We start from the raw sequence: 22,240 nt of genomic DNA, 5'->3' as shown, positions 1-22,240 counted from the left end.
TGACAATACAACTGTGCTGCCCGGACGGTCCCCAGCTCCCGATCCGGCGGGAGGGAGGGGGGAGGGGCGGGATTTCCTGCGGGAGGCGCCGAGCCGGCCCTGAAAAGGAGGAGAAAGGGGTTGCGGGGGACAGTGGAAGCCAGAGTCCAGAGTGCCTGGAATTGAGCACCGCCAGCCGGACCCCCGGTGGGGCGGCCGGGAGAGGTGAGGCTGCGGGACCCGGGCCATGGTTCAGAACCCTTGAGAGCAGACACAAACTAACTTTTCTTGTCTGATCGGCGGGCTCCTCCATCTCTCTGCTCCTTCCGCCTTCCTCGAGCCCCCCTTTTCGTTCTCCTCTATCTATCCCTCGGACTCTCTCGACTCTACGGGTCCCTCTTGCCGCTTTGTTCCCGGGGTCGGCCGTAGCTGGGCTTGGCTGCGGGGAGCTGCGCCGCGCTAGAGGGGCATTCCAAGGGGCGGGGGAGCCAGCCGACCCCAGGCACTGCCAGGAGCACTCTCCCGGTGCGGGTCGCGGACTTTGAGGGGGAGTGCCCTCCGGCTGGGGCTTGGAACTTATGAGGAATGAGTGGTTCCCCACCTGGGCCCCAGGCCTGCACGAGTCTCATGCCACAAGATTCTGGCAACAAAATCACCGTCACTGAGGAACTGGCTTAAGATTTTGTGCGGGAAGTTGTGATTTCAGGTTCAGGCTTGGGAGGTAGTTGGCTAGCCTGTCCAAGCTCTCTCTGTCCTGGATCTCTACCCAGCTGCTTCCTCACACTACAGAAACAGAGAGGAAGGGCTAGCAACAGGTGCTGTAGAGCTATCCTATCCAACAGGTAGCTCTCCCCCAGAAAGTGTGGGACATAAGCACCCAGCCCACCCTCTAGGTCCCTAGCAGTGAGGAGTGTGCTGCAGATACCTAGGGCAGGGAGTGACCCCTGCCATCTGCCTGTACCACTCTCCCAGGCCCTACCTCTTGGCCCCGCCTGCTGTCTGTGGGTGTCAGAGCCTCAGGCTGTGGAGAATGGGCAGCTGGCCCTGCCTACCCCAGTGTCTCCTGCTGCCAGGGCCCCTCCTGCCCATGGTTGAGGTGCTGCCCAGTGCCGTGGGGCACAGGCAACCCAGCCTCTCCCTCCTTGAATGCAGTCCCTCTCCCCTTTGCGTGTATATATTTCTCTCAAGTACTGTAACTTCCTTCCCTTCCTGAGTGGCTTAGACCCTCCATGACTCCTAGGGCACCTAGGGTGTTTTGGGGTTCCCTAGAGGTTTATCTTGTTCTTCTCTGACCTGGTTTCTGGCTGTAACCCAGCTTTTCAGCGGAGGACGTGTACCTTTTCCAGACCCCCAGGACTTATCCATGGCTGCTGCCTCGTGCCACAGGGAATGCTGACTGCTCTCTGGGTGGGCACTTGTCCTTCTGAGCCAACCCAGGAAGATTGGCGGGCCCAGTCCCAGTCCCAGCTCATTTCAGGGCTGTCGGAAGCTGCAAGCTGATCTCAGGCCAGATTTCCACAAAGCCTCCACCCCACCAGGGACTGGCTTTCCTGCCTGTGGTGGCAGCTCCCAGAGCACCTTGAGGGACTATATCTCTGCCTGACGAGGAGCACATTGCCTGAGACACCAGACTTGTTCCCCCAAGACCAAGAGTCCTCCAAATCATTGAGGCATGGCGAACTGACATTTGACTGGGCCGGTCCCTTGCTTCTTCCTGGACTCTGAAGCCCAGAGCCTGGCCCGGTAGTCAGAATGGGCCGTGAACAGGACCTTATCCTTGCTGTCAAGAATGGAGACGTGACCTGCGTGCAGAAGCTGGTGGCTAAAGTGAAGGCTGCAAAAACAAGTGAGTCCTTGGTGGGGTGGCCGTCCAGCTGAGGCCCTTCTCTGAGTACTGAGGCTACAGAGAGAGGCTGGGGGGAGGTGGAAGCAGAGGCTCACTTTGATTTGCAGACTTGAGGAAGAAGGACTGTCCTGTTGTAGACAAGAAGTGCTTCTGTATAAGAGCCAGGGAGGAAAAAGGGTCCCTTCTTGCTCTGTGTCTCCAGGCAAGTCACTTAACAGCTCTGAGCCATGGAGCCCTTGCCTACAAAGTACCCGCATTGAAACACAGTCAGCTTCTGCTTTTATTGTTTATTGTATGCCTGGCTCTGTCCAAGGCTCTGGACCAGAGCAGAGAGCAAAGCCAACCAGTGTGCTAGCCCCTGAGGTTGCCCGTTAAGGAGGTGGTTTTGCAGACATGTTCTAGCTGTGGGTCGGGAGAGCACGTAGCCACCCCCAACCCCATCCACATACTTGAAGCTTCCCTGTATTTATGTCTGCACTTGGTGAGGATGTCTGTAGAACCTCTTTTGAAGTGGTGGTTGGCTCTCTGGTGGTGGCGGTGGTTGGTTTGGAGTTCTCTGGGGCTTAGAACCCCAGATGTCATGTTTGCCGCACAAGTCACTTTACCCTCACTGGTGGCGCAGTCCGTTTCCCTGACAATCTCCACACTTCCACCGTTTCTAAGGCTCCTTTCTCCCCAGCTCATAAGCTTGTGTTCCTTGGGAGGGTGTAGCCAAAGTTAATTTTCTAGAGGTTTCCACAGCCCTGAGGACTGTATCCCTGACAGGACAGTCAGTGCTGGATACATGGATGGCTTCTCAGCCCCATCTCTTAGGACACTCTGTGGTAACAGGACCTCTCACACCCACCCCAGGAAAATAGACCTCTGGACTCAAGGGCAAGCTCCCTAGGTTCTTCCAGATCATGAAGCTGTCTTCTCCAGGTCTAAAATCAGCCTTCCCACTCCTCCAGGATAAAGGAAATGTTCCTCAAGGAGAGGGTCTCTGGAACTTTGGGGCTTTAATACCGAGACACACCTGGGTCTTGTACACCGGACTCCTCAGGCTACTCGGAGACATCTTATCCCCACCCACACCTTAGTGTGCTGGTGCCAAAAGGAAAGACGTTAATGGCGTGCACCCACCTGCACAGCAGGGTGGAGACCCAGGCGTGAGGTGGAGCTGTGCCCCTAGGTCCTTGGGTCCTAGGGAAGTGAATGAGGGTGAGCTAGCTAGAAGGAAGGTACTGAATCGGTTGGTCGATTGTCGGTCGCCAGAGGGCCTGAAGGTCTAAGTGCAAGCCACTCTCCTCCCCCTCACCTCTCTGTTGCTTTTGGCCACCTGCCTGGTGGGGCCTTGGTCACACTGCTGCTGGCCTCACAGCCCTGGCTGCCTCAGAGAGTGAGGCCCACTGGAGGGTAGAAGGAGGGGTTGGCTGATGGCGGGAACCTTACAGCTAGGTGTGTAGGCTCCTCTAGGTCCAGTGGCAAAGTCTCTAGAGGATCAAGTTTCTTCCCTCAGTCCAAGGTGGAGACTCACCTGTATAGCGTACAGGTGGACACAGGGTGAGAGGCCTGAGCCTTCTTATGAAATGCCTGCACTGTACCTCCTTTCTTTGTCCTCTGAGAAGCCAGAGAGGCCGGTGACAAAGACGAGGTCCCAGGTGACCTTTGTAAACCTTGGAGTTTATGAAATATTGTAACCCCTTGCTTCCTGTCAGATCCATTATGCAGATAAGGAAAGTGACAGTCAGAGGTTAGTGACTTGCCCAAGGTCACACAGCCCTTGGGTCAGACGAGAAACAAACCCTGCGCTTTCCTCTGAGCTCCCATGGTAACCTCCACTGATTTCTGTTTGCATGAGAGTCATCAAGGGGCCGTTGTAAAAGCATAGAGTCCCCCAAATTAAAACGATGAGAGAGTCTGGGGCTCCGTGGATGGTCTCAGAGAGGAATGAGGGGACCCGGGTACCATCGAAAGGGAGGCATTTTTCCTCTTGCTGTGCTGACTGGAAGCCTCTAGCTGATGCTTCTTTCCTTTGGCCTCCTGATATCCAGACTACAGACGCCCCCTCCCCGGTCCTCTTCAGGAGCCGGCGCCTGGGAGGGCAAGGCCAGGCCACCGCATAGGCCTTGCCCCTTCCTCCTGCCCCTCCCCATCTATCTCCCTTTTCTGAGGTCTCCTTCCTTGGTCAGAGGAAATGGATGGGCTGAGGTGACCAGCTGAACTCACATCCTTTTCTTGGGCCTGAGGCAGGGGTGATCCTTCCAGCCCCAGAGCCCAGCTGGGGAAGAAGGTTATGCCACAGCGGAAGGGCCTGGAGCCACTGCCAGGAACCCGGACCCTCCGCCCTCCCTCCCGCCAGGGTCCCCAGCCCAGTTTCTGGGCCTCTCCTCCACCACCTTTCCGGCTATTGTTCTGGAAAGAACAGAGCCACCTATCTGGCCCTGCCCCTGTTCCTGTGCTCCTCCTGTCACATTGTCAGTCCCTCCCTAGAGAGGACACATCCAGCCACCCAGCTGCCCCATCCCAGACTCTCTCAAGTGGACAGTGCAGTGAAGGGAAGGCTCCCTGAAGGACAATGGTTCGCTTCTCTTGGGACCTTGTTGTCTGCACTGAGGCTTAGAGAGGCACCTTGGTGGCCAAGGTCACGCGGCCCAGGAGAGGCAGAACAGCCTCTGAGCCGTGCACTTCCTGCTTCTGCAGCTCCAGTTCATCCCCCTCCCATCCCCAAATGGTTCTGTGTTACAAGAACTATCAGAGGGGATGAGGGGGGAGGCTGAGAGGTCTGTTTCCTCCCAGCAGTCCCCACACATTCCCTCAGCTGCCCCACCTTTTCTGTATTTACCTGTTAGGTGTAGAGTCCGTCAGCTCCACCCCGTGTGTACCAGCCCTCTCCCTCCCCATCCCTTGCTTTCCACTCTGATGGAATGAGGCCGTGCCTTTCCCAGGCTGCTGGGGTATTTGGGGGCCCAGCAGGGCCTGGGGGGCAGGCCTGGACCAGCATGTTTGGCACCCTGCCCAGCCTGGGCTGAGTGAGCTAGGCCCCCCTCCTTCCCGGCAGGGTGGGTTCCAGCTGGAGGCAGGGGCGGCCTGCAACAAGGCTTCTCCATTCCCAACACCTCAAGGACCTCCCCAACATGGTCAGGCTGCTACCAGGCTCTCACCCATATGTACCCTGTCCCAGGGAGGCAGTGCCCACCGCCTCTCTAATGAAGCCTGAATAGCCCAGTCAGAGCCTGTGGGTATCAAGTGGGCAGGTGGGTTAATAGAAATCCGAGAGACAGTCCGGGTAGGGTGCCTCAGTGTAGTGGCCAACGTGTAAGGAGTGCCCATGGGTTATTGTCATCATTCTATGCTCGCAAGGGACAGACCCTGTCCTGGCAACTCCTAGGGGACAGATCCTACGGTCAGCCCATTTTCGAGGAGGAGACGGAGTTCTTTAGGTTAAAGGACCTGCACAAATTGGTAGGGCTGGCACACGGTGCTGGGGCTTGTGTCCGTATAGCCCATATGGCTTTGCCCACCAGGTCCAACTCAGGGGGATGCTCGAAGCCTAGCTTTGTCAACCTTCTCTCTGGCCTTGAATACTTAAGCCCCCACCCTTCCTTGCATGCCTGCTCCCCCTGGCCCAATTGGACAATATGACTCTCTCCCATTCAGGCAGGAATGCCAACCATGCACCCCGTGGGCCTGTCCTATTGAAGGCATGTCAGGCCGATACCCCTTCCCGCCCCCTTTGGCTCTATAAACAAGCCGGGCAGGGGCTCTGGGGGAGGCAGGCTGCTGCTGCAGTGGCTTCATGTGCTCAGTGCCCTCGAGCCATAGGGACAGGACCCATCGAGGGCCATGGGGCAGGTGCTTTTCTGTACACCGAAAGGTCGGTTGGGTCCTTGGAGGTGGGGATGGGAGTGCCAGGTGAGGGTATGGGGCAGGGCAGTTGGTGGCATGTGCCCTGATGTCCCCTACCCTGACTCCCCAGAGCTCCTTGGCTCCACGAAGAGACTCAACATCAACTACCAGGATGCCGATGGGTAGGTGCTGCTGGGGACAGAGTGTGGCCCTGGGGAGGGGTAAGAGGAAAGGCCCCAGGGCTTCACAGTCTGGTCTCTCTTATTAGGTCCTCCAAGAGTGTTTGCCTAGAACTCTGGGTCCTGCCTGTGTAGGGCCAGGGGGAGGGGGTCCTGCCCACCCACCTGCCTGGAGCTAGCCCTGAGCAAGAGAAGGGGCCCCCCTTGGGTCAGATTCTTCCTGGGCCCCATTTCTCCCTGGAGGGTAGGAGCCCTCGGGCTTCGGCTCCCACAGCCCCCTCCTCTGGGCAGGCTGGGTGGGGGATGCTAGACAAATGAGCCTCTCAGCCCAGACACTGAGTCCTTTCATACTGTGGCCCGGCTGCTGTGCGCTCCCACGGCAGGGCTGGCAGGCATGGGGGGGTGTGGGGGGGGAGTAACTCATCACTGCTGGCCCCCAGAATGAGTTTGGGGGTGGAAGGCTACTCATTGATACCCCTATTTTGTGTCCCCCATGCCAGATTCTCTGCCCTCCACCATGCTGCCTTGGGGGGCAGCCTGGAGCTCATAGCCTTGCTGCTGGAGGCTCAAGCCACTGTGGACATCAAGGACAGCAATGGTGAGGGCCCAGTGTATTGCATTAAGTGGGGGAGGTAGGGCCCCTACTGAGGCCCTTGTGATCAGAGATCCTTCCTGTAAGTCAGAACATACTCAGAGGTGTTTGGGTGGCTTCTCTCAAACGGTGAATGGCTTCCTTCTCGAGACTGTGTAATTCAGAGTTCCCATTACTCAGATAAGGATGCTCAGAGAGTTTTTAGCAGGGTCCTGGGGTTGCCAGATCACCTGGGGTGGACATGGTGAGAACCCTGACTTCCGGCTCAGCAGGAAGATCTTTTTCTGACCCAACTTGGGGCGAAGCTAATGTTGCTGTATGGAGCTTTCCCCTTCCAGCCAGAGGCGGCTCCATTTGCTGTTAGTTCTCCATGACCCCTCTCAGAACTTCTTCCTCCTGTCAGGCATGCGTCCCCTACACTATGCGGCCTGGCAGGGCCGGCTGGAGCCTGTGAAGCTGCTGCTGAGGGCGTCCGCGGCTGTCAATGCTGCCTCTCTGGACGGTCAGATCCCTCTGCACCTGGCTGCACAGTATGGGCATTATGAGGTGGTAAGAGAGCCTGCCTGAGGGGCCGTGGGTGCGAGGGCCGGGGTTTGGCCAGCAGGCTCCTTTACGTGGCTTTCCCTCCCAGTCAGAGATGCTTCTCCAGCACCAGTCTAACCCGTGCCTAGTCAACAAGTTGAAGAAGACACCCCTAGACCTAGCCTGTGAATTTGGACGGCTCAAGGTGAGGCCTACAGCCCCACTAGGTGCTGGGTGCTAGGTGCCGGGCGCTAGATTCTGGAGGAGGCTCTAACTGGGTGCCGCGCACTGTAGGTGGCCCAGCTGCTTTTGAACAGCCACTTATGTGTGGCATTGCTGGAGGGAGAGGCAAAGGACCCATGTGACCCCAACTACACCACACCCCTGCACTTGGCTGCCAAGAATGGCCACAGAGAAGTCATCAGGTACCCCAAGGGGCCTACCCACTGCCTCAGCCTCGTCCTGTGGGACATTAGATTCTAATCAGTGCCTCCTTGCTGCTTTTTAAAAAATAATACATGTGTTCTGTGGCGGGGCGGATGTGCATGGGAGTGATACATGTATTGGGGGGGTGCTCATAAGTGATACATGTATGGGGGGTGCTCATGAGTGATACATGTATGGGGGTGCTCATGAGTGATACATGTATGGGGGTTTGCTCATGAGTGATACATGTATGGGGGGTGCTCATGAGTGATACATGTATGGGGGTTTGCTCATGAGTGATACATGTGGGGGCGTGCTCATGAGTGATACATGTATAGGGGTTTGCTCATGAGTGATACATGTATGGGGGTGCTCATGAGTGATACATGTATGGGGGTTTGCTCATGAGTGGGCGTGCTCATGAGTGATACATATATGTGGGGTGCTCATGAGTGATACATGTATGGAGGTTGCTCATGAGTGATACATGTATTAGAGGGTGCTTGTGATTGGTACATTATTCTGGGGCGGGGTATGTACATGTGATTTGTACATGTGTTCTGTGGGGAGTATGTGCACATGAGTGATACATGTGTTCTGTCTATAAGGGTATGTGCATGTGAGTGATACGTGTGTTCTATCAGGGGTGTGCACGTGAGTGATACATGTGTTCTGGGGGGTATGTGCATATGATTGGTACATGTGTTCTGGGGGTATGTGTATGTGAGTGGTACATGTGTTCTGGGGGGGATGTCCACATGAGTGATACATATGTTCTGTGTATAAGGGCATGTGCATGTGAGTGATACATGTGTTCTGTCGGGGGTGTGTGTGTGAATGGTACATACACATGTGTTGGGCAGGATATGTGTGTCTGAGTGCAGTTACCTGTGGAGACAATAGAGCTGGAGTTGTGGGTGGTTGTGAGGGCTGAACTAGGGCCCTCTGAGAGCTGCACACTCTTAACCACTGAGTTGTCTCCGGTCCACTGAACTCTCTGGTTCCTCCTTGCTTTCAGTGTCCCAGTCCCCACACCCCTCTGCTTCTTCCCTACCCCTACGCCTCACAACTCCTGCCCTCCACAGGCAGCTCTTGAAAGCCGGTATTGAGATCAACCGCCAGACCAAGACCGGCACTGCCCTCCACGAGGCCGCGCTCTACGGCAAAACTGAGGTGGTGCGGCTGCTGCTGGAGGTGGGTGTGGGCAGGGCCTACCGTGCCATGCTGAGGGCGACGTGGAAGGCCAGGTGTTTCGTGGATCTCACTTATTCTGAACTGTGCTAAGGGCTTATGGCTGGAGTGCAGACCCGTCTGGCTTAGACACCAAGTCTGCCTCTTAGTAGCTCATTCTTGACCTGATGTCTGAGACTTCATGCCTCTCAACTCTGGAAGCATCTGCCTGGGCAGTTGGGAGGAGAAATGTAATGCTTGGGATACACTCTCATGCCGCTGTGTACCCCAGGGAGGTGTGGATGTGAATATCCGGAACACATATAACCAGACAGCACTGGACATAGTGAATCAGTTCACCACCTCCCAGGCCAGCCGGGAAATCAAGCAGCTACTTCGGGGTGAGTGGGAAGAAGAGCCAGCCAGGGGCTGGCAGAGAAGCCTTTACAGTAGGTCCCAGAGCGTGGCGGGAGTGTTAGCTGAGGAGTTCAGGCTCTATAACTGACATCTGCTCACCCCCTTCTCTCAGAGGCTTCAGGGATCTTGAAGGTTCGAGCGCTTAAGGATTTCTGGAATCTTCATGACCCCACTGCTCTCAATATCCGGGCAGGAGATGTCATCACGGTGAGGGGCCCACACAGACGTTCCCTTAGAAGACAAACAATTGCACTGACTTTCATGTGATCATTTCTAACTCTGGGGTCCATAGGTTCTATTAGCATTTTTTTCCACGTGTGTGAGTACACTGTAGGCTGTCTTCAGACACACCAGAAGAGGGTGTCAGATCCCCGTTACAGATGGTTGTGAGCCATCATGTGGTGGCTGGGATTTGAACTCAGGGCCTCTGGAAGAGCAGTCAGTGCTCTAACCGCTGACCCACCCCTCGAGTCCCCTATTAGCATTTTTAAAGGGATGACAAAGTTAAAGTTTAGAGAAATTAAACGGAGTTGCTTGGTATGTGACCTAGAGAACAGTAGCGGCTAGGGCATTCTCTGTTTGTCCTGTGGTACAAGGAGACAGAGCTGGCATTGGTGACCAAACTTTCGTAGAAGTATGTTCCGTGAGGTGGAGGGCTGGGCCAGTCCTACTGGACTGTTACTACAGAGACAGCCACTGCCACTCTCTTGAAGTGACTGTCCTTTCTGTCTGTGCTGTCACAACAGGTGCTTGAACAGCATCCTGATGGCCGCTGGAAGGGCCACATCCACGAGAGCCAAAGGGGCACAGACCGTGTTGGCTACTTCCCCCCGGGCATCGTCGAGGTGGTCAGCAAGCGGGTGGGCATACCGGTGACCCGTCTCCCCTCTGCACCCACCCTGCTGCGGCCAAGCTTCTCCCGGATATCACAGCCATCGGCTGATGATCCCCTGCCATCTCTCACCTACGGCCAGCTCCCTCGGGTGGGCCTCAGCCCAGACAGTCCAGGTATGTCCTCCCAGAAGGCACTGTGGGGCACCGGGCACTGGCAAGTTGCCCGTCAGCTGCTAGCAGTGCCAACTCTGACCTTTGTGCCCCTGCCCCCTGCAGCAGGTGACAGGAACAGCGTGGGCAGCGAGGGGAGCGTGGGCAGCATCCGCAGCGCTGGCAGTGGGCAGAGCTCTGAAGGCACCAATGGCCATAGCACTGGTCTCCTGATTGAAAATGCTCAGGTAGGAGGGAGTGTACCTGGTCCTGCTTGGGGCTTGCCTACTGCCAGTTTCCCATGCACTGAGTAGGCTCCTTTTCTGTCTCCAGCCACTACCCTCTGCCAATGAGGACCAGGTACTGCCAGGTCTGCATGCCCCGTCCCCAGCAGGTTAGAAGGGTCAACAGGATGGCATCGGCTTGGGCAGTATAGGTGGGGATGGTGGCAGTGAGGGCTTGCCTCGTCCATCTCTCCTCTAACCACTTCTGTTCTCCCTCCCTGAAGACAACCTGAGCCACCGTCCTCTGGCCAGTTACCGCTCTGGGGAGATCTTCACCCAGGATGTGAGACCAGAACAGCTGCTCGAAGGGAAGGTGAGATTGCTACGGGAAATACGCATCAGGCCTAGGCACAATGTGGAGGGCTCTTGGGGGCGGGAGGGACAGGCCAATGGGCTAGTCCCTTTCTCCGCTGACTTCTCTATCCCACCCCACTCCCTGCTCCAGGACGCACAGGCCATCCATAACTGGTTAAGTGAATTCCAGCTAGAGGGCTACACTGCCCACTTCCTGCAGGCCGGCTATGACGTGCCAACCATCAGCCGGATGACACCTGAGGTGGGTACTGCAGTACGTGAAGGGAAGGCCAAGAAGGCAGAGGACGGCCCTGATGCCTATGCCGTGTGTAACAGGATCTGACGGCCATTGGAGTGACCAAGCCCGGACACAGGAAGAAGATCGCCTCAGAGATTGCTCAGCTCAGCATTGCTGAATGGCTGCCCAACTATATCCCGGTGAGCAGGTGTCCGGGTTGGGGCCTCCGACTCTCACCCAGGGGTGTGGCTTTCGGAGGCGGGATGCTTCCTTCCTGGCTTGGGGCAAACCTGGTTTGATGGCAGCACTTTTCCAGGTGGACTTGTTGGAGTGGCTGTGTGCACTGGGGCTGCCACAGTACCACAAGCAACTGGTGAGCAGCGGCTATGACTCCATGGGGCTGGTGGCCGATCTCACCTGGGAGGAGCTGCAGGAGATCGGCGTGAACAAGCTAGGTGAGAACTACTTTGAGGCCCCCTGGTTGCCCCTGACTCCAGATACCTCTATCATCTCTGAGAGGAGAGAAAAAGGAGTCTCTCCAGGGCCAACGGGACGAGCCGTCCTGGCCCCCGCTAACCTATCTGATTCTATCTACCCTTCCAGGCCATCAGAAGAAGCTTATGCTAGGTGTGAAGAGGCTAGCAGAACTTCGGCGGGGCCTACTGCATGGCGAAGCCCTAGGTGAAGGTGGACGCCGGATGACCAGGGGTCCTGAGCTGATGGCCATTGAAGGCCTGGAGAACGGGGACAGTCCAGCTACGGCCGGCCCTCGCCTCCTCACCTTTCAGGGCAGTGAGCTGAGCCCAGAGCTACAGGCAGCTATGGCGGGGGGTGGCCCAGAACCACTACCCCTTCCCCCTGCCCGTTCTCCTAGCCAGGAGAGCATTGGTGCACGCTCCAGGGGATCTGGTCATTCACAGGGACAGCCTGGCTCCCAGCCCAATGCTGGTGAGCCCAGTGCCCCACAGGAGAGGAACCTTCCTGAGGGTACAGAGCGCCCCTTTAAGCCTTGCTCTCCACTCCCTGGCCAAGGACCTGCCCCTTATGTCTTTATGTGTCCACAGAGCCTACCCTCTAGCCCGGCCCCAGCACCACCTCCTGGTGTTCCCCGGGCCTTCTCCTACTTGGCTGGCTCTTCTGCCGCTCCTCCAGACCCACCCCGGCCGAAACGCCGGTCTCACAGCCTGAGCCGCCCTGGCCCTGCTGAGGGGGAGGCTGAAGGGGAGGCTGAAGGGCCAGTGGGTAGTGCTTTGGGCAGCTATGCCACACTGACTCGGAGACCGGGACGCAGCACCCTTGCCCGGACTAGTCCTAGCCTGACCCCAACTCGAGGGACTCCCCGAAGCCAGTCCTTTGCCCTCCGTGCCCGTCGTAAAGGTCCCCCGCCCCCGCCCCCCAAGCGCCTCAGTTCCGTCTCTGGCTCCACTGAGCCAACTTCACTAGAGGGGACCTCAGGGCCCAAGGAAGGGGCCGCAGGTCCCCGGAGGAGAACACTGAGTGAACCAACCGGCCCCTCAGAGTCCCCTGCTCCTTCTGCGCCAACTGGCCCTGTGTCGGACACTGAGGAAGAGGAACCTGTCCTTGAGGGGACACCGCCTTCTCGGGGCAGCTCAGGGGAAGGGCTGCCATTTGCAGAGGAAGGGAACCTGACTATCAAGCAGCGACCGAAACCAGCCGGTCCCCCTCCCCGTGAGACAACTGTGCCCCCTGGCCTTGACTTCAATCTCACAGAGTCAGACACGGTCAAACGCAGGCCCAAATGCAAGGAGAGAGAGCCACTACGGACTGCACTGTTGGCCTTTGGGGTAGTGGGCAGTGATACCCCTGGCCCCTCCACTCCCCTGTCCTCCCAGGCCCCGTGTGAAGCTCCCTCAGCTCCCTCTAACCCTCCACGGTCTGAGCCCAGCAGCCTTCCATCTCAAGAAGCCCCAGCTCCTCTCAGCCCCGTAACTCAGCCCCCTGGGCACCCAGGGCCCAGTGCTGGACCAGGTCTGGAAACCTCAACAGGCAGTAGACAGAACGTGGACACGGAGCCTCCAGCTCCCCCCGCTGCCCTCCTCAAAGTGCCTGGAGCAGGTAAGAAGTGAGGCCTGCAGAGGAAAGGTGCAGTGTGCAGGGTCACATCTAGCCAAGTCACATGGTAACCTTTTGTCTCTGAAGGAACAGCTCCCAAGCCTGTGTCTGTGGCCTGCACTCAGCTGGCATTTTCTGGCCCAAAGCTGGCTCCCCGGCTCGGCCCTCGCCCAGTTCCCCCTCCAAGGCCTGAGAATACCGGGCCTGTGTGTCCAGGTCGGGCCCAACAGAGACTGGAGCAGACCAGCTCATCCTTGGAAGCTGCACTGAGGGCGGCTGAGAAGAACATTGGCTCTGAGGAACAAGATGGGTGAGCTGGGTGCAGTGGGGAGGGGGAGAAGGCTGTGCCTGGGAGACATCTTGGGCTACAGAGGCCTCAGTGGGACCTAGGTTTTAGAGCGGCCTACAGAGATTACTGTCGACTATCCCTCAACAGGCACACTGATTTGGGTAACTCCTTGCCCCTGAGCCTCTGAGCTCATCTGTAAGGGAAGGACAGTAATCCCTGCCGGTGGGCTGCAGACCCACTCGCCCACCTCATCAAGGTTTTCTTTCCCTTGATGTAGCCCCACAGGGCCATCCACCAAGCACATTCTGGACGACATCAGTACCATGTTTGATGCCCTGGCTGACCAGTTGGATGCCATGCTGGACTGAGCAAAACTTGGCCTGTGACTCTCCCTCCTGTCAGCGTTCACTGCCTGTGACCCAGCATGGAGGAAGCCCTTGCCACGCAAGGAACAGGCAGAGGCTGGTTTGGGCTGGGGTATCCTTCCATGGCAGAGGCCTCCTATGGCTCCAAGCGGTGGCTGGCAGTCCCAAAGAGGCTGAGAGGACTCGTCAGAACCTGACTGAGTGAGGGGCCTCAGCTGTGGGAGTGAGGCCTTCCCATGCGCAGCTGACTGCACAGCTATGGCCCCTGAACAGGGACCCTCGTGGAAGCATTCTCCTCTAGGAGGAGGTGGCGACAGGGATTTGGGGATGCACCTCTTGCCGTGTCTAAAGTCCCCATGGCCTGGGAATTTGTCTGGCTACCCACTGAGTTACCCTAGGGCTCTGTGAGGCTGTGTGCTTGGCCAGTCCCCTCTATGCAGGTGTATATAGGTGATGTACATATGCACCAGGGGCATGCCTTCCTGCTGGTGGCCTTCTGCTCCTGTCTGGCCATCTCACACTGGGAGGCAGGGCTAGCCAGGATCAGAGGCAATAAGAGTAATAGGTCCCCAGTGTCCAGACTCTTACAACTGTACATAGTATTTTTCAAGCAGAGAGAAAGGCATATATTTTAAATGGAATTTATTCTATCTATTAACTGCCTGAGAGGATGCAGTAGGGGAAGGCCTTCGGGCTACAGAAGAACCGTCTACCCACCTCCTGCTGGAGGACCCAGTTGGTCTAGCCTGGGCTCTGTAACTATTAACCTCTTCCCCCAACTAACACCAATGAAAGAGTCATTCCACATGACCGGGCTGTGTTTGCATCTGTGTAGCAGATCTCCAATCCAGGGATATCCCTTCACCCAGACCTGGGGCACTCATCAGTGCAGGATCCCAAGAGCAGCAGCCTTGGGAAGGGAGCCTTCCCTGGCTGGTTCATGGAGCCACCACAGGATGTTTTTTAAGCAATTTACAATTTTAATATAAACCAGTTGACATTCATTCCCCCAAAGGCTCATTTTCCAGTAAAAAAAAAAAAAAAAAAAAAAAAAAAAAAGTAAAAAAAAGTCTCCCAGAACAAGGACAGGGGCCACAGTGCATGGGCAGGGTCCTGTGTGGATGACTTATGGTCAGCCGACATGGGGCCCAGGGTGAGGTGGAGCCTTTCCGTCTTCAAGCCTAGAGGAAGGGGAGGTTCTTCCGACTGCAGCCAGGCCCCTGCCCGGGAGATGGGCTGTGGGGCAGGAGGACACAGCATCTTGTATAGCGGTAGCTACTGCTTTCCCAACAGAGACCGAGGCCACCGTAGATGCAAGAGCAGAGGTGCCAAGTGAGGGGACCCCTAAGGGGGACCCCATGGAGGAAGGGACTAAGGATCCCTTTAACAAGGGCCTGAGGTCATACATTCAAGAGTGCCCCTGGCAAGGCCAGGGGAGAGCCAAAGCAGTCCTGTCAAACCATGGCTAAACCCGTTGGCTTCTTCATGAAAAGCCCCAGAGTCAGGAAGACAGTCATCTCCAGTGCTCACAGCAAGGCCTCCGATGCCACAAGGCAAAGACCCTGAAACGTTCACGATGTCAACTTCCCAGTAGGTCTGGCTCTGGCCCCAGGAGGCTGGGCAGTGGTGGCCACCGTGGCCATGGCTCAGAAGGGAGAGTTCATGCCCAGCTTAGTCTCAAACTGCAGCTTTTGGCGCTTCTGGTAGCGGACACGAACCCTGGGGAAAGAGTAAGATGCAATTGACAACTTGGCCTGTGGTTCTAGCTACTTGAAGGCTGAGGCAGGAGGATTATGAGATCAAGACCCTATAGCCAGGGGTGGAGTGTTACAGGAGCTGGCTCAGTCCAGTGCCAGGAGAACAGGCTGATAGAGCCCTTCAGACTAGAGGGCTGAGCGGGGTGCAGCTGAGGTGACAGGTTCAGGGGACAGACAGCCAAGTGGAGCTACAAGCTCACCGAATCTCGTGTAGTTTTACGATCTCATTGGTGACCACCACAAGGACCAGGGACAGGCAGCCCAGGAGCCACGTTAGCAGGGGCACATCTTCTAGGCCAAAGTGGACAGGCGAGTCCCTGTGTGTCCATAGCTGTAGGTCCACCACTGTCTGGACCACCTGACCGAGCAGCCTATGGAAGGAAAGAGCCCTGTGTGAACCTGGAGTCCCCTTGCTTTCTTCTCTGCTTTCCCAGTCCCACTAGTTGACGGGGACCCTCAGACCCCTGTCTTCCTCCCACCTGTGAGCCCAGCACTGTCCTGCTGCCCCCATTCAACACTACTCACACCACAGGCACGGTCACCGCCCACCAAAGGTTTGTCAAAGGGCTCTTTCTCCACAGAGGCTTGGTACGATGCACATGGGTGATGGAGATAAAGACTAGAAAGATTGACCAATGGGTGTCAAGGCTTCCCAAAGTCTTGCCTCCCCATCCGCAGCAGCCCCTGTGAGGCAGCGTCCTTACCAGTGTGCAAAACAATCAGGGCAGCTGTGAGCTTCTGAGCTGAGAGCAGCCCATTGGCGAAGTCCTCAAACCAGGCTGGAGCTCTGTCATCATTGCTGCCCAAGACAGACAAACGGATGGGGTCGGTGGGGTGCTGACTGAGGGGGGTTCCTGAGACCCACGGCCAGGGTCGGTGGGGTGCTGACTGAGGGGGGTTCCTGAGACCCACGGACAGGGTCAGTGGGGTGCTGAGGGGGTTCCTGAGACCCACGGACGGGGCCGCGTGGGGTGGTGGGGAGGGCTCCTGAGACCCACGGCCAGGGTCGATGGGGTGCTGACTGAGGGGGGTTCCTGAGACCCAGGGATGGGGTCGGTGGGGTGCTGACTGAGGGGGATCCTGAGACCTACCTGCACAGCATGACTGAGGAGCAGTTGGTGAGGTTGCGGGCCCGGGCGCTGTCACAGAAGCTCTGTAGCGTGAAGCCGAAGCAGGCGAGACACGAGCTGATGGTGAGGCTGAACTTGAGCAAGAAGCAGAGCAGGAAGTAGTGCTGTGTCTGTGGCAGGCGGGAGGACAGTCATTCCTGTGGTGGGTGCCTTTCTGCAGGCTACAAGGCAGGCAGGCCTGACCCCTGCTCATCTTCTCTAAACCTTAGTAAACCCTCAGCAAATAAGTGCTCATGCCTCAAGGGATAGGCCCGGGGACCACATTCCCAGTAAGGCTCTTTCTCTGTTTTGGCCACCACCTCTCTAGCTCCCTGGCCTGCAGAATCTTCCAGGTTAGGCCTACTCCCAGCCCCAGTGCTCAGGGGAGAAGCCCTGGTGATCAGAGCCTGCCTTGCTTACCTTCTTAGGAATGGACTGAAGGTTTTTGCCTGTCGCCATGGACATGACGGAGCTGTGTGGCGGTTTCCCCAATAGAGAGATGCTGAAATTCAGTGTGGGTAAAGGGACAGAGGTTACTACCTGTCTCCCAACTCTCAGAGGGAACGCCTACAGGGAATCTTGGCAGTGAGATAAAATCAAGGGGCCTTGCATCAGTGCCTCCTTGGGCCAGAGGAGAGCCCTGAGCCATCCTGCCAAAAAGCTCTGGGCCCCGTGGGACGCCTACTGACTCGCTCACTAGCCGGGCACAGGGGCCTTCAAGGCCTCTCACCTGAGCAGAGGGTAACAAAAGCAGGACAGCCATAAGATGTCTGTGGTACTCAGGAGGGGTGGCAGCTGCACCAGGCAAGAAAGGAACTAAAGCAGGAAAGACAATGTCACCAAATGTGTAGACCCCAAGGCTACCCACCTTGCCCTGGCTCAACAGACTCAACATCTTGACCCAGAGGACTGGGAACAAGCAAGTTGGGTCATCTCAAAGTCTGAGGGATACACAAGAGGCCTGAGACTACACTGCACCCCCAAACTCCTCAGACTTTTTTTTTCAGAGCTGGGGACCGAACCCAGGGCTAAATCCCCAACCCCAACTCCTCAGACTCTTAACTGTCCCTCCCTTTGGGGACAATGCTTGTACAGACCATGGCTTACCTGAATGACCACAAGGGTCAGCTGGCACTGCAACAAGAAGAGGAAGCACTTACGGATGCCATAGGTAGCATGCCGAGCCTAAGGGCCAAGAGGGACAGATGATGACAGGCACGCCTGGCCCCTCTTAGCCCCTATAACAAGCAAACCTCCACTAAGGACCACGTGGCCACCATGCTCTTATGGGGAAGGGGCAGACACAGATTCACTTGTCCCTACCTCCACACAGGTCAAGCAGGAAAGAGGTCTGGAGGGCCCACGGCTATCATGTTCCACCTTCACCCCCCCACACACACACACACAGGGCCCTGTGCCATCCCCCAGTATCCACTGAGACAGACCTGCTCAATGAGCCTGATGATGCTGATGGTTTCCTCTTGGCGAAACGTCAGGGAGCAAGGCAGGCTGTTGAGCTGCCCCGAGAGCTGCAGGGGAGAAAGGCCATCCGAGGCCTGGGCCATGGTGGTGCTGGTAGCATAGCCAAAGCTTTCCCAGGAGCAGCGGGACGGGTACAAGGGATCCAGGGCAATGCTGCTCAGTGGAGGGAAAATCCACCCATGAACAGTGACAGTCTACAGCTGCCGATCACAAGATGGGGCATCCCACTCTTCTCCCAGCAGGCCCAGGTCCCTGGGTCTGTCCCTGACCTGACGTCACTCTGGAGGAAGAGGCAGCTATTGCGCAGGTTGGCTGAGCTGCCCAGGCAGCAGGTCACCTCGCCATACTCCTGCATGATCTTCATCATCTCACACATGGCTGCGGGTGGAGTCACGGGGCAGGCGAGTGAGCGTGCGAGCGGAGACACCCACAGGTCAAAAAAAAATAACGACAGGGAGCAAAGGGGAGGAGAGCCCTCTTTGGAGCAACCCCGCCCAGCAGCGGGAGCACAGGAGCACCCACAGCAGGCTCCCTGAGATGCCCACAGTATCATCCCAGCCAGTCTCAGCCAAGACTCTCCCTCCCTACTCTCTGAGGGACATTATGCCCACCCTGAGGAGGGGCGTGGCACAGCACTCACTGTCAGGGGTACAGTCGGTGAAGAGGGGCACCAACAGTGGGACATTGTCGATGTTCTGTAGGTGGGGCCGCACCTGGTGGATGCCCCGGGGCAGCTTGGCCTGGAGGAAGCAGAGATGTCAGTAGACTCTAAACAGGAAGCAGAGAATCACCTCTCCCATAGTCGCCACCACCACCCCACTGCCACTGCCACCTCCTCCTCCTCCTGCTCCTGCCCTTCCTTCTCTTCCTGAATCAGGTCAGGCCACCTTGGGGACAAGGGACTGAACCCACTGTCGTACCCGGTTGCAGTCCTCCAGGAAGCTGGGGATATCACTGTCGGTGGGCTGGAAGCTGATGAGGTCCGAGTGACCCTCCTCCTCTAAGAGGAGAAGCCCTTCTGCATCATCTCGGGACACTGTGGGGAGGAAAGCCAATTCTAACCTTGGACCAGCCTTCTAGAAGGCTGAGCCGTGCCCTGCAAATGGTACACAGCTTCTTCCTCCAGCTCTCTACCTTTAACAGTCACTGCCCACCAGGATGTGGGGCCATTGCTGAGGGAGCGTGCTTACAGGAGGGTTCTATGATTCTCCTCAGTGTACTTCCCAACAAGGGGCTCTCCACTCGCTCCATCCCTGACACAAGCCTTTGCCCTCACCCTGATTCAGGTCATCATGGAGAGAGCCAGCATGGCTGGGACTGGAGGGAGGGATCTCAGAGCCGGGCATGTCACCGTTGGGTGTGAGGGAGATGTGGCAGTTCCAGCCTGTCTCCAGGCCCATCTTTTCTGCAAACACCTGTGGGAGCAGATGTCAGTGAGTGGAAGGCCTCCCAAAGGTCAGGGGGGACAAACAGGAAGGCTGTCCCCACCTTGCTTCTGAGCTCATCCTCCAGAGAGAAGTAGACAAAGCGGATACAGGCGTTGACCAGCCCATCAATGAGGCGCACGATGTCCAGCCGGGCCTGGTACTGGGAGGACACCATGCCCATGAAGATCTGACCGCTCAGGGCCTGCATGCAGTCTTCTTTCTCCAGCACCTCCCCGATCCCTTCTTCAGGCAGGCACAAGACACAAAAGCCAGCCGGCATGTGGCAAGACAACCAGGACACAGCCCAGTCAGGACACGAGGAACAGCAGACTCCAGGAGACAGCCCAGGGCCACACACATAGAGGCCACACCCAAATCAAGGAGTGTAAGGGCCCCAGGGGACCACACACACACAGTCACACAGGGGCACACAGAGCCAGAGTACACAAAGAGCCAACGCACACAAGAGAAAAGACAAGAGGTGCTCATCAGTGAGGCGAGCAGACCAGGGAGCCAGGCTGAGCATGGCTCAGCTTTGGCCCGGCCCGGCCCAGCTCCAGGGCTAGGTGGCTGGTCCCACCCTCAGCGCATGGTCTCCTAGGCTTGTAAGACTTGGCCAAAAGTGTATGCTTGGGGATGTGACTTAGAGTCTGTGTCCCTCCGTTCTGACAGTTTGGACCTGAGTTTGTATCTAATGTCACTTTACAGCTTTCTAAGAAAACACTTTTATAGACATTAATCCTCCTGAATACCTCAAGAGACCCATGAGAAAGGGAGAGAAGGCACCTCGTTTTAGAAGAGGGGAAACTGAAGAATTCCCCACACCATGAGCTACTGAGTGCCACCCTGGCATCCCGATTCCTGTGACTGCCCATGGCACTGTCTGCTGAGTGATGCCGTGGCCCTCTGAAGCCCATTAGCTCCTGGGCTCCTCAGCCCCAGGAACCCCCGTGCCATTCCCGGTGAGACGGATGGAAGTTCACAGTACCATCGGAGCTCCAGCTGCTACGGCGGATGTTCGGCTTGATGGGGACCGTGCTGGGCAGCTCGCACAGGGTGGATATGCTGTTCTGGCCAGGGACTTGCACCAGCTCGATACACTTGCCATTGAGCTGAGAGGACAGCGTGCAATTCATGGGCTTGTAGGCAAAGGCAGAGCAATAACCGGATAGGCAGGCTCGCTGGTAGAAATCCAGCACTTTCTTTCTGTCAGAGAAGTAGGGAAGGAGTAGGCCAAGTGGTCTTGAGAGGCCATGACCATCAGATAGGCAAGCAAGGCGGCCAAGCCGGCCAAGCCCCTCCCTTACCTGTCCGAACCCGAAAGAGGGTAGATGTCAGCGCCATCCCAGAAGTCTGTGCAGGCCTCCACGACCACATCGGCACTGCCATGGGACAGCATCTGCTCTGTGCCTGTGGTGGGGAATGGAACCCATGAGTCCACACACTGTCTCCTGCCTTCCTCTGACCTAGCTAGCACCTTACTGTCTGTCCACAGAGGAGACAAAGGTATTCCTGATGGAGGGAGGGGACTCCTAGTCAGTGAGCCACCACGGAGCACTGACTGACTAGGAAGGGAAGCACTACAATCCACATCCTCTGGAGAATCCCATTCTCTGTAACTCCGGTCCCCAAGCCCAGTCCCTACCACGTCAGAGGGCTCGGAGAGTGGTCCAGCATTCACTGGCTTAGCCTCCCTCCTCTGAATACGTGTGCTAGGGTATAGTCTCCTGCACACCAAGCCTTGGAAGCTTTGTCTAGATGCCAGCTGAGCTGAAGTGAGGCTTACTGGTGGCAGTGTCTTTGATGAAGAGGCTGATCATGTGGCTGAGTGGAGGGCGCCGCTTGGTGACACAGGAGGGCCGCCCCAGTGACGTCTCCTTCACGGTCTCGGCACTGGGGAGGCGGTAGAGCGCCAGGTGGTTCTCCTGCTTGAATAGCTCCTTGGCCCCTGGAGTGAAGCCTATGAACAAGGACAGTGCTCAGGCTCCCTGGCCAGCTCCTCACATCTCTATATCCCGACAATGACAGGTCTAGCCAGATGAGAAAGCTAAGAGTGGCCAATGCTCACTACAAATGAACCAACGCCACACCAGGGACGGTCAGTGCGGGGCCAGCAGTCACTCAGGTGGCCCCGCCCAGCACCACAGTGCCACCGTACCGATGAGACGAGCCAGCTCACAGAGGCCCCAGGGCACATGCACAGGCAGCACAGCGCTGTGGCTCTCCTGCAGCGCGATGTTGCACAGGTGGTCAGAAAAGCGGCACAGGCGCTCAGTGACACTGGCGTTACACAGATTCAGCAGCACGTTGAGGCCCAGGGGCTTGAGGGAGGTCAGGTGTAACTGCCAGTTGGAATCATCAAACTGGATGCATGAGGGGTTCTGTTGGTCTTGGGACAGGCTCAGCATCTCCAAGTGGTAGTCACACACGAAGTCCTCGGCCTCATAGGGATCCCCCTCTGTCCCGGGCTGGGCCTGGAGGAAATGTGAGGTTAAGGGAAGCCCCAGGCTGGGAGGAAGTGGGGGTAAGGCTCTGATACCCAAGCAGGCCCAGAACTAGCCTGCAAGAAGGCCCATCATCCTCAGAAGGGGTTAGTGCCCACACTGCTGGAACCGCCAAGAGCCTCACCGTGGTCTCCAGCTTCTATTTAGATCTGTACCAAGTTTCTCTGGCCTTTTGGTTAGGATCACCCATAGGACCTACATCCAGCAAAGTCTGGCAGTGCCCATACAGGAAGGGGATGGGGGTCTGTGTTAACCGGGATGGCACCTGACAGGGACTTACAGCTCTTGTTTAACTAGGAGGCTGCTAACCTGGGGAAGGACTGGATGGGGACAAGCCCAACACAGAGAAGACTCGGGTCAGACCTCAGGGGTCATCCCACTGACCAGGCTAAAGCTACAGGAAGGACACTGCATAGGACTCTTCCAGATCCTACTGGCTCAAACTGAGCTTTTTTACTTTGGTAGGGAGGCAGGA

At 57.1% G+C, this 22,240-nt stretch overlaps 2 protein-coding genes and 1 non-coding gene across 5 annotated transcripts in view; 1 reads left to right on the top strand and 2 right to left on the bottom strand.

The window, feature by feature from the left end:
* The first annotated feature begins 64 nt into the window (after window positions 1-64).
* Window positions 65-14,296, top strand: Caskin2 (cask-interacting protein 2). 3 transcript variants are annotated; one of them, XM_006247717.5, is made up of 20 exons: window positions 65-204; window positions 1,295-1,825; window positions 5,784-5,835; window positions 6,333-6,430; window positions 6,828-6,973; window positions 7,056-7,151; window positions 7,241-7,371; window positions 8,458-8,566; window positions 8,835-8,943; window positions 9,072-9,166; window positions 9,706-9,967; window positions 10,070-10,191; window positions 10,277-10,337; window positions 10,452-10,540; window positions 10,673-10,783; window positions 10,858-10,959; window positions 11,076-11,214; window positions 11,363-12,835; window positions 12,920-13,142; window positions 13,399-14,296. In XM_006247717.5, the coding sequence occupies exons 2-20, from the start codon at window positions 1,732-1,734 to the stop codon at window positions 13,487-13,489; spliced, it is 3,603 nt and encodes a 1,200-aa protein (XP_006247779.1). In that variant the 5' UTR covers window positions 65-204; window positions 1,295-1,731; the 3' UTR covers window positions 13,490-14,296. The 3 variants fall into 3 exon arrangements, with proteins under 3 accessions (XP_006247779.1, NP_001100535.1, XP_017452833.1); NM_001107065.1 differs by having other exon boundaries at window positions 78-204; window positions 1,326-1,825; window positions 13,399-14,232; XM_017597344.3 differs by lacking the exons at window positions 65-204; window positions 1,295-1,825 and adding an exon at window positions 1,865-5,681.
* Window positions 14,297-14,443: 147 nt separating this feature from the next.
* Window positions 14,444-22,240, bottom strand: part of Tmem94 (transmembrane protein 94) — a 35,488-nt gene continuing 27,691 nt past the window's right edge. The window contains exons 15-32 of the mRNA NM_001427145.1: window positions 21,420-21,735; window positions 21,048-21,221; window positions 20,569-20,671; window positions 20,250-20,467; window positions 19,323-19,504; window positions 19,111-19,249; window positions 18,755-18,870; window positions 18,475-18,574; window positions 18,104-18,212; window positions 17,798-17,987; window positions 17,460-17,537; window positions 17,083-17,168; window positions 16,773-16,854; window positions 16,335-16,483; window positions 15,948-16,042; window positions 15,769-15,862; window positions 15,444-15,614; window positions 14,444-15,205 (exon numbers count right to left, since the gene is read on the bottom strand). Coding sequence (NP_001414074.1) covers window positions 15,133-15,205; window positions 15,444-15,614; window positions 15,769-15,862; window positions 15,948-16,042; window positions 16,335-16,483; window positions 16,773-16,854; window positions 17,083-17,168; window positions 17,460-17,537; window positions 17,798-17,987; window positions 18,104-18,212; window positions 18,475-18,574; window positions 18,755-18,870; window positions 19,111-19,249; window positions 19,323-19,504; window positions 20,250-20,467; window positions 20,569-20,671; window positions 21,048-21,221; window positions 21,420-21,735 — 2,475 coding nt within the window. The 3' untranslated portion in view covers window positions 14,444-15,132. The remainder of the gene's footprint in view (window positions 15,206-15,443; window positions 15,615-15,768; window positions 15,863-15,947; window positions 16,043-16,334; window positions 16,484-16,772; window positions 16,855-17,082; window positions 17,169-17,459; window positions 17,538-17,797; window positions 17,988-18,103; window positions 18,213-18,474; window positions 18,575-18,754; window positions 18,871-19,110; window positions 19,250-19,322; window positions 19,505-20,249; window positions 20,468-20,568; window positions 20,672-21,047; window positions 21,222-21,419; window positions 21,736-22,240) is intronic.
* Mir3577 (microRNA 3577) lies at window positions 17,511-17,623 on the bottom strand. Its single transcript, NR_037369.1, has one exon. It is a non-coding gene; the product is annotated as a microRNA 3577 (primary transcript).

The sequence above is a fragment of the Rattus norvegicus genome, chromosome 10 (genome assembly GCF_036323735.1).
Source record: "Rattus norvegicus strain BN/NHsdMcwi chromosome 10, GRCr8, whole genome shotgun sequence".
NCBI lineage: Eukaryota > Metazoa > Chordata > Mammalia > Rodentia > Muridae > Rattus > Rattus norvegicus.
Note: the sequence above shows the minus strand (reverse complement) of the source record. Positions and strands in the feature narration are given on the sequence as shown.

Bases quoted from the DNA above. Each gene is read 5' to 3' on its own strand.
- Caskin2 (XM_006247717.5), top strand. From the start codon at position 1,732: ATGGGCCGTGAACAGGACCTTATCCTTGCTGTCAAGAATGGAGACGTG. The intron at 5,836-6,332 runs GTAGGTGCTGCT...CCCCCATGCCAG, and splicing joins AACTACCAGGATGCCGATGG to ATTCTCTGCCCTCCACCATG. The intron at 8,944-9,071 runs GTGAGTGGGAAG...CCCTTCTCTCAG, and splicing joins AATCAAGCAGCTACTTCGGG to AGGCTTCAGGGATCTTGAAG.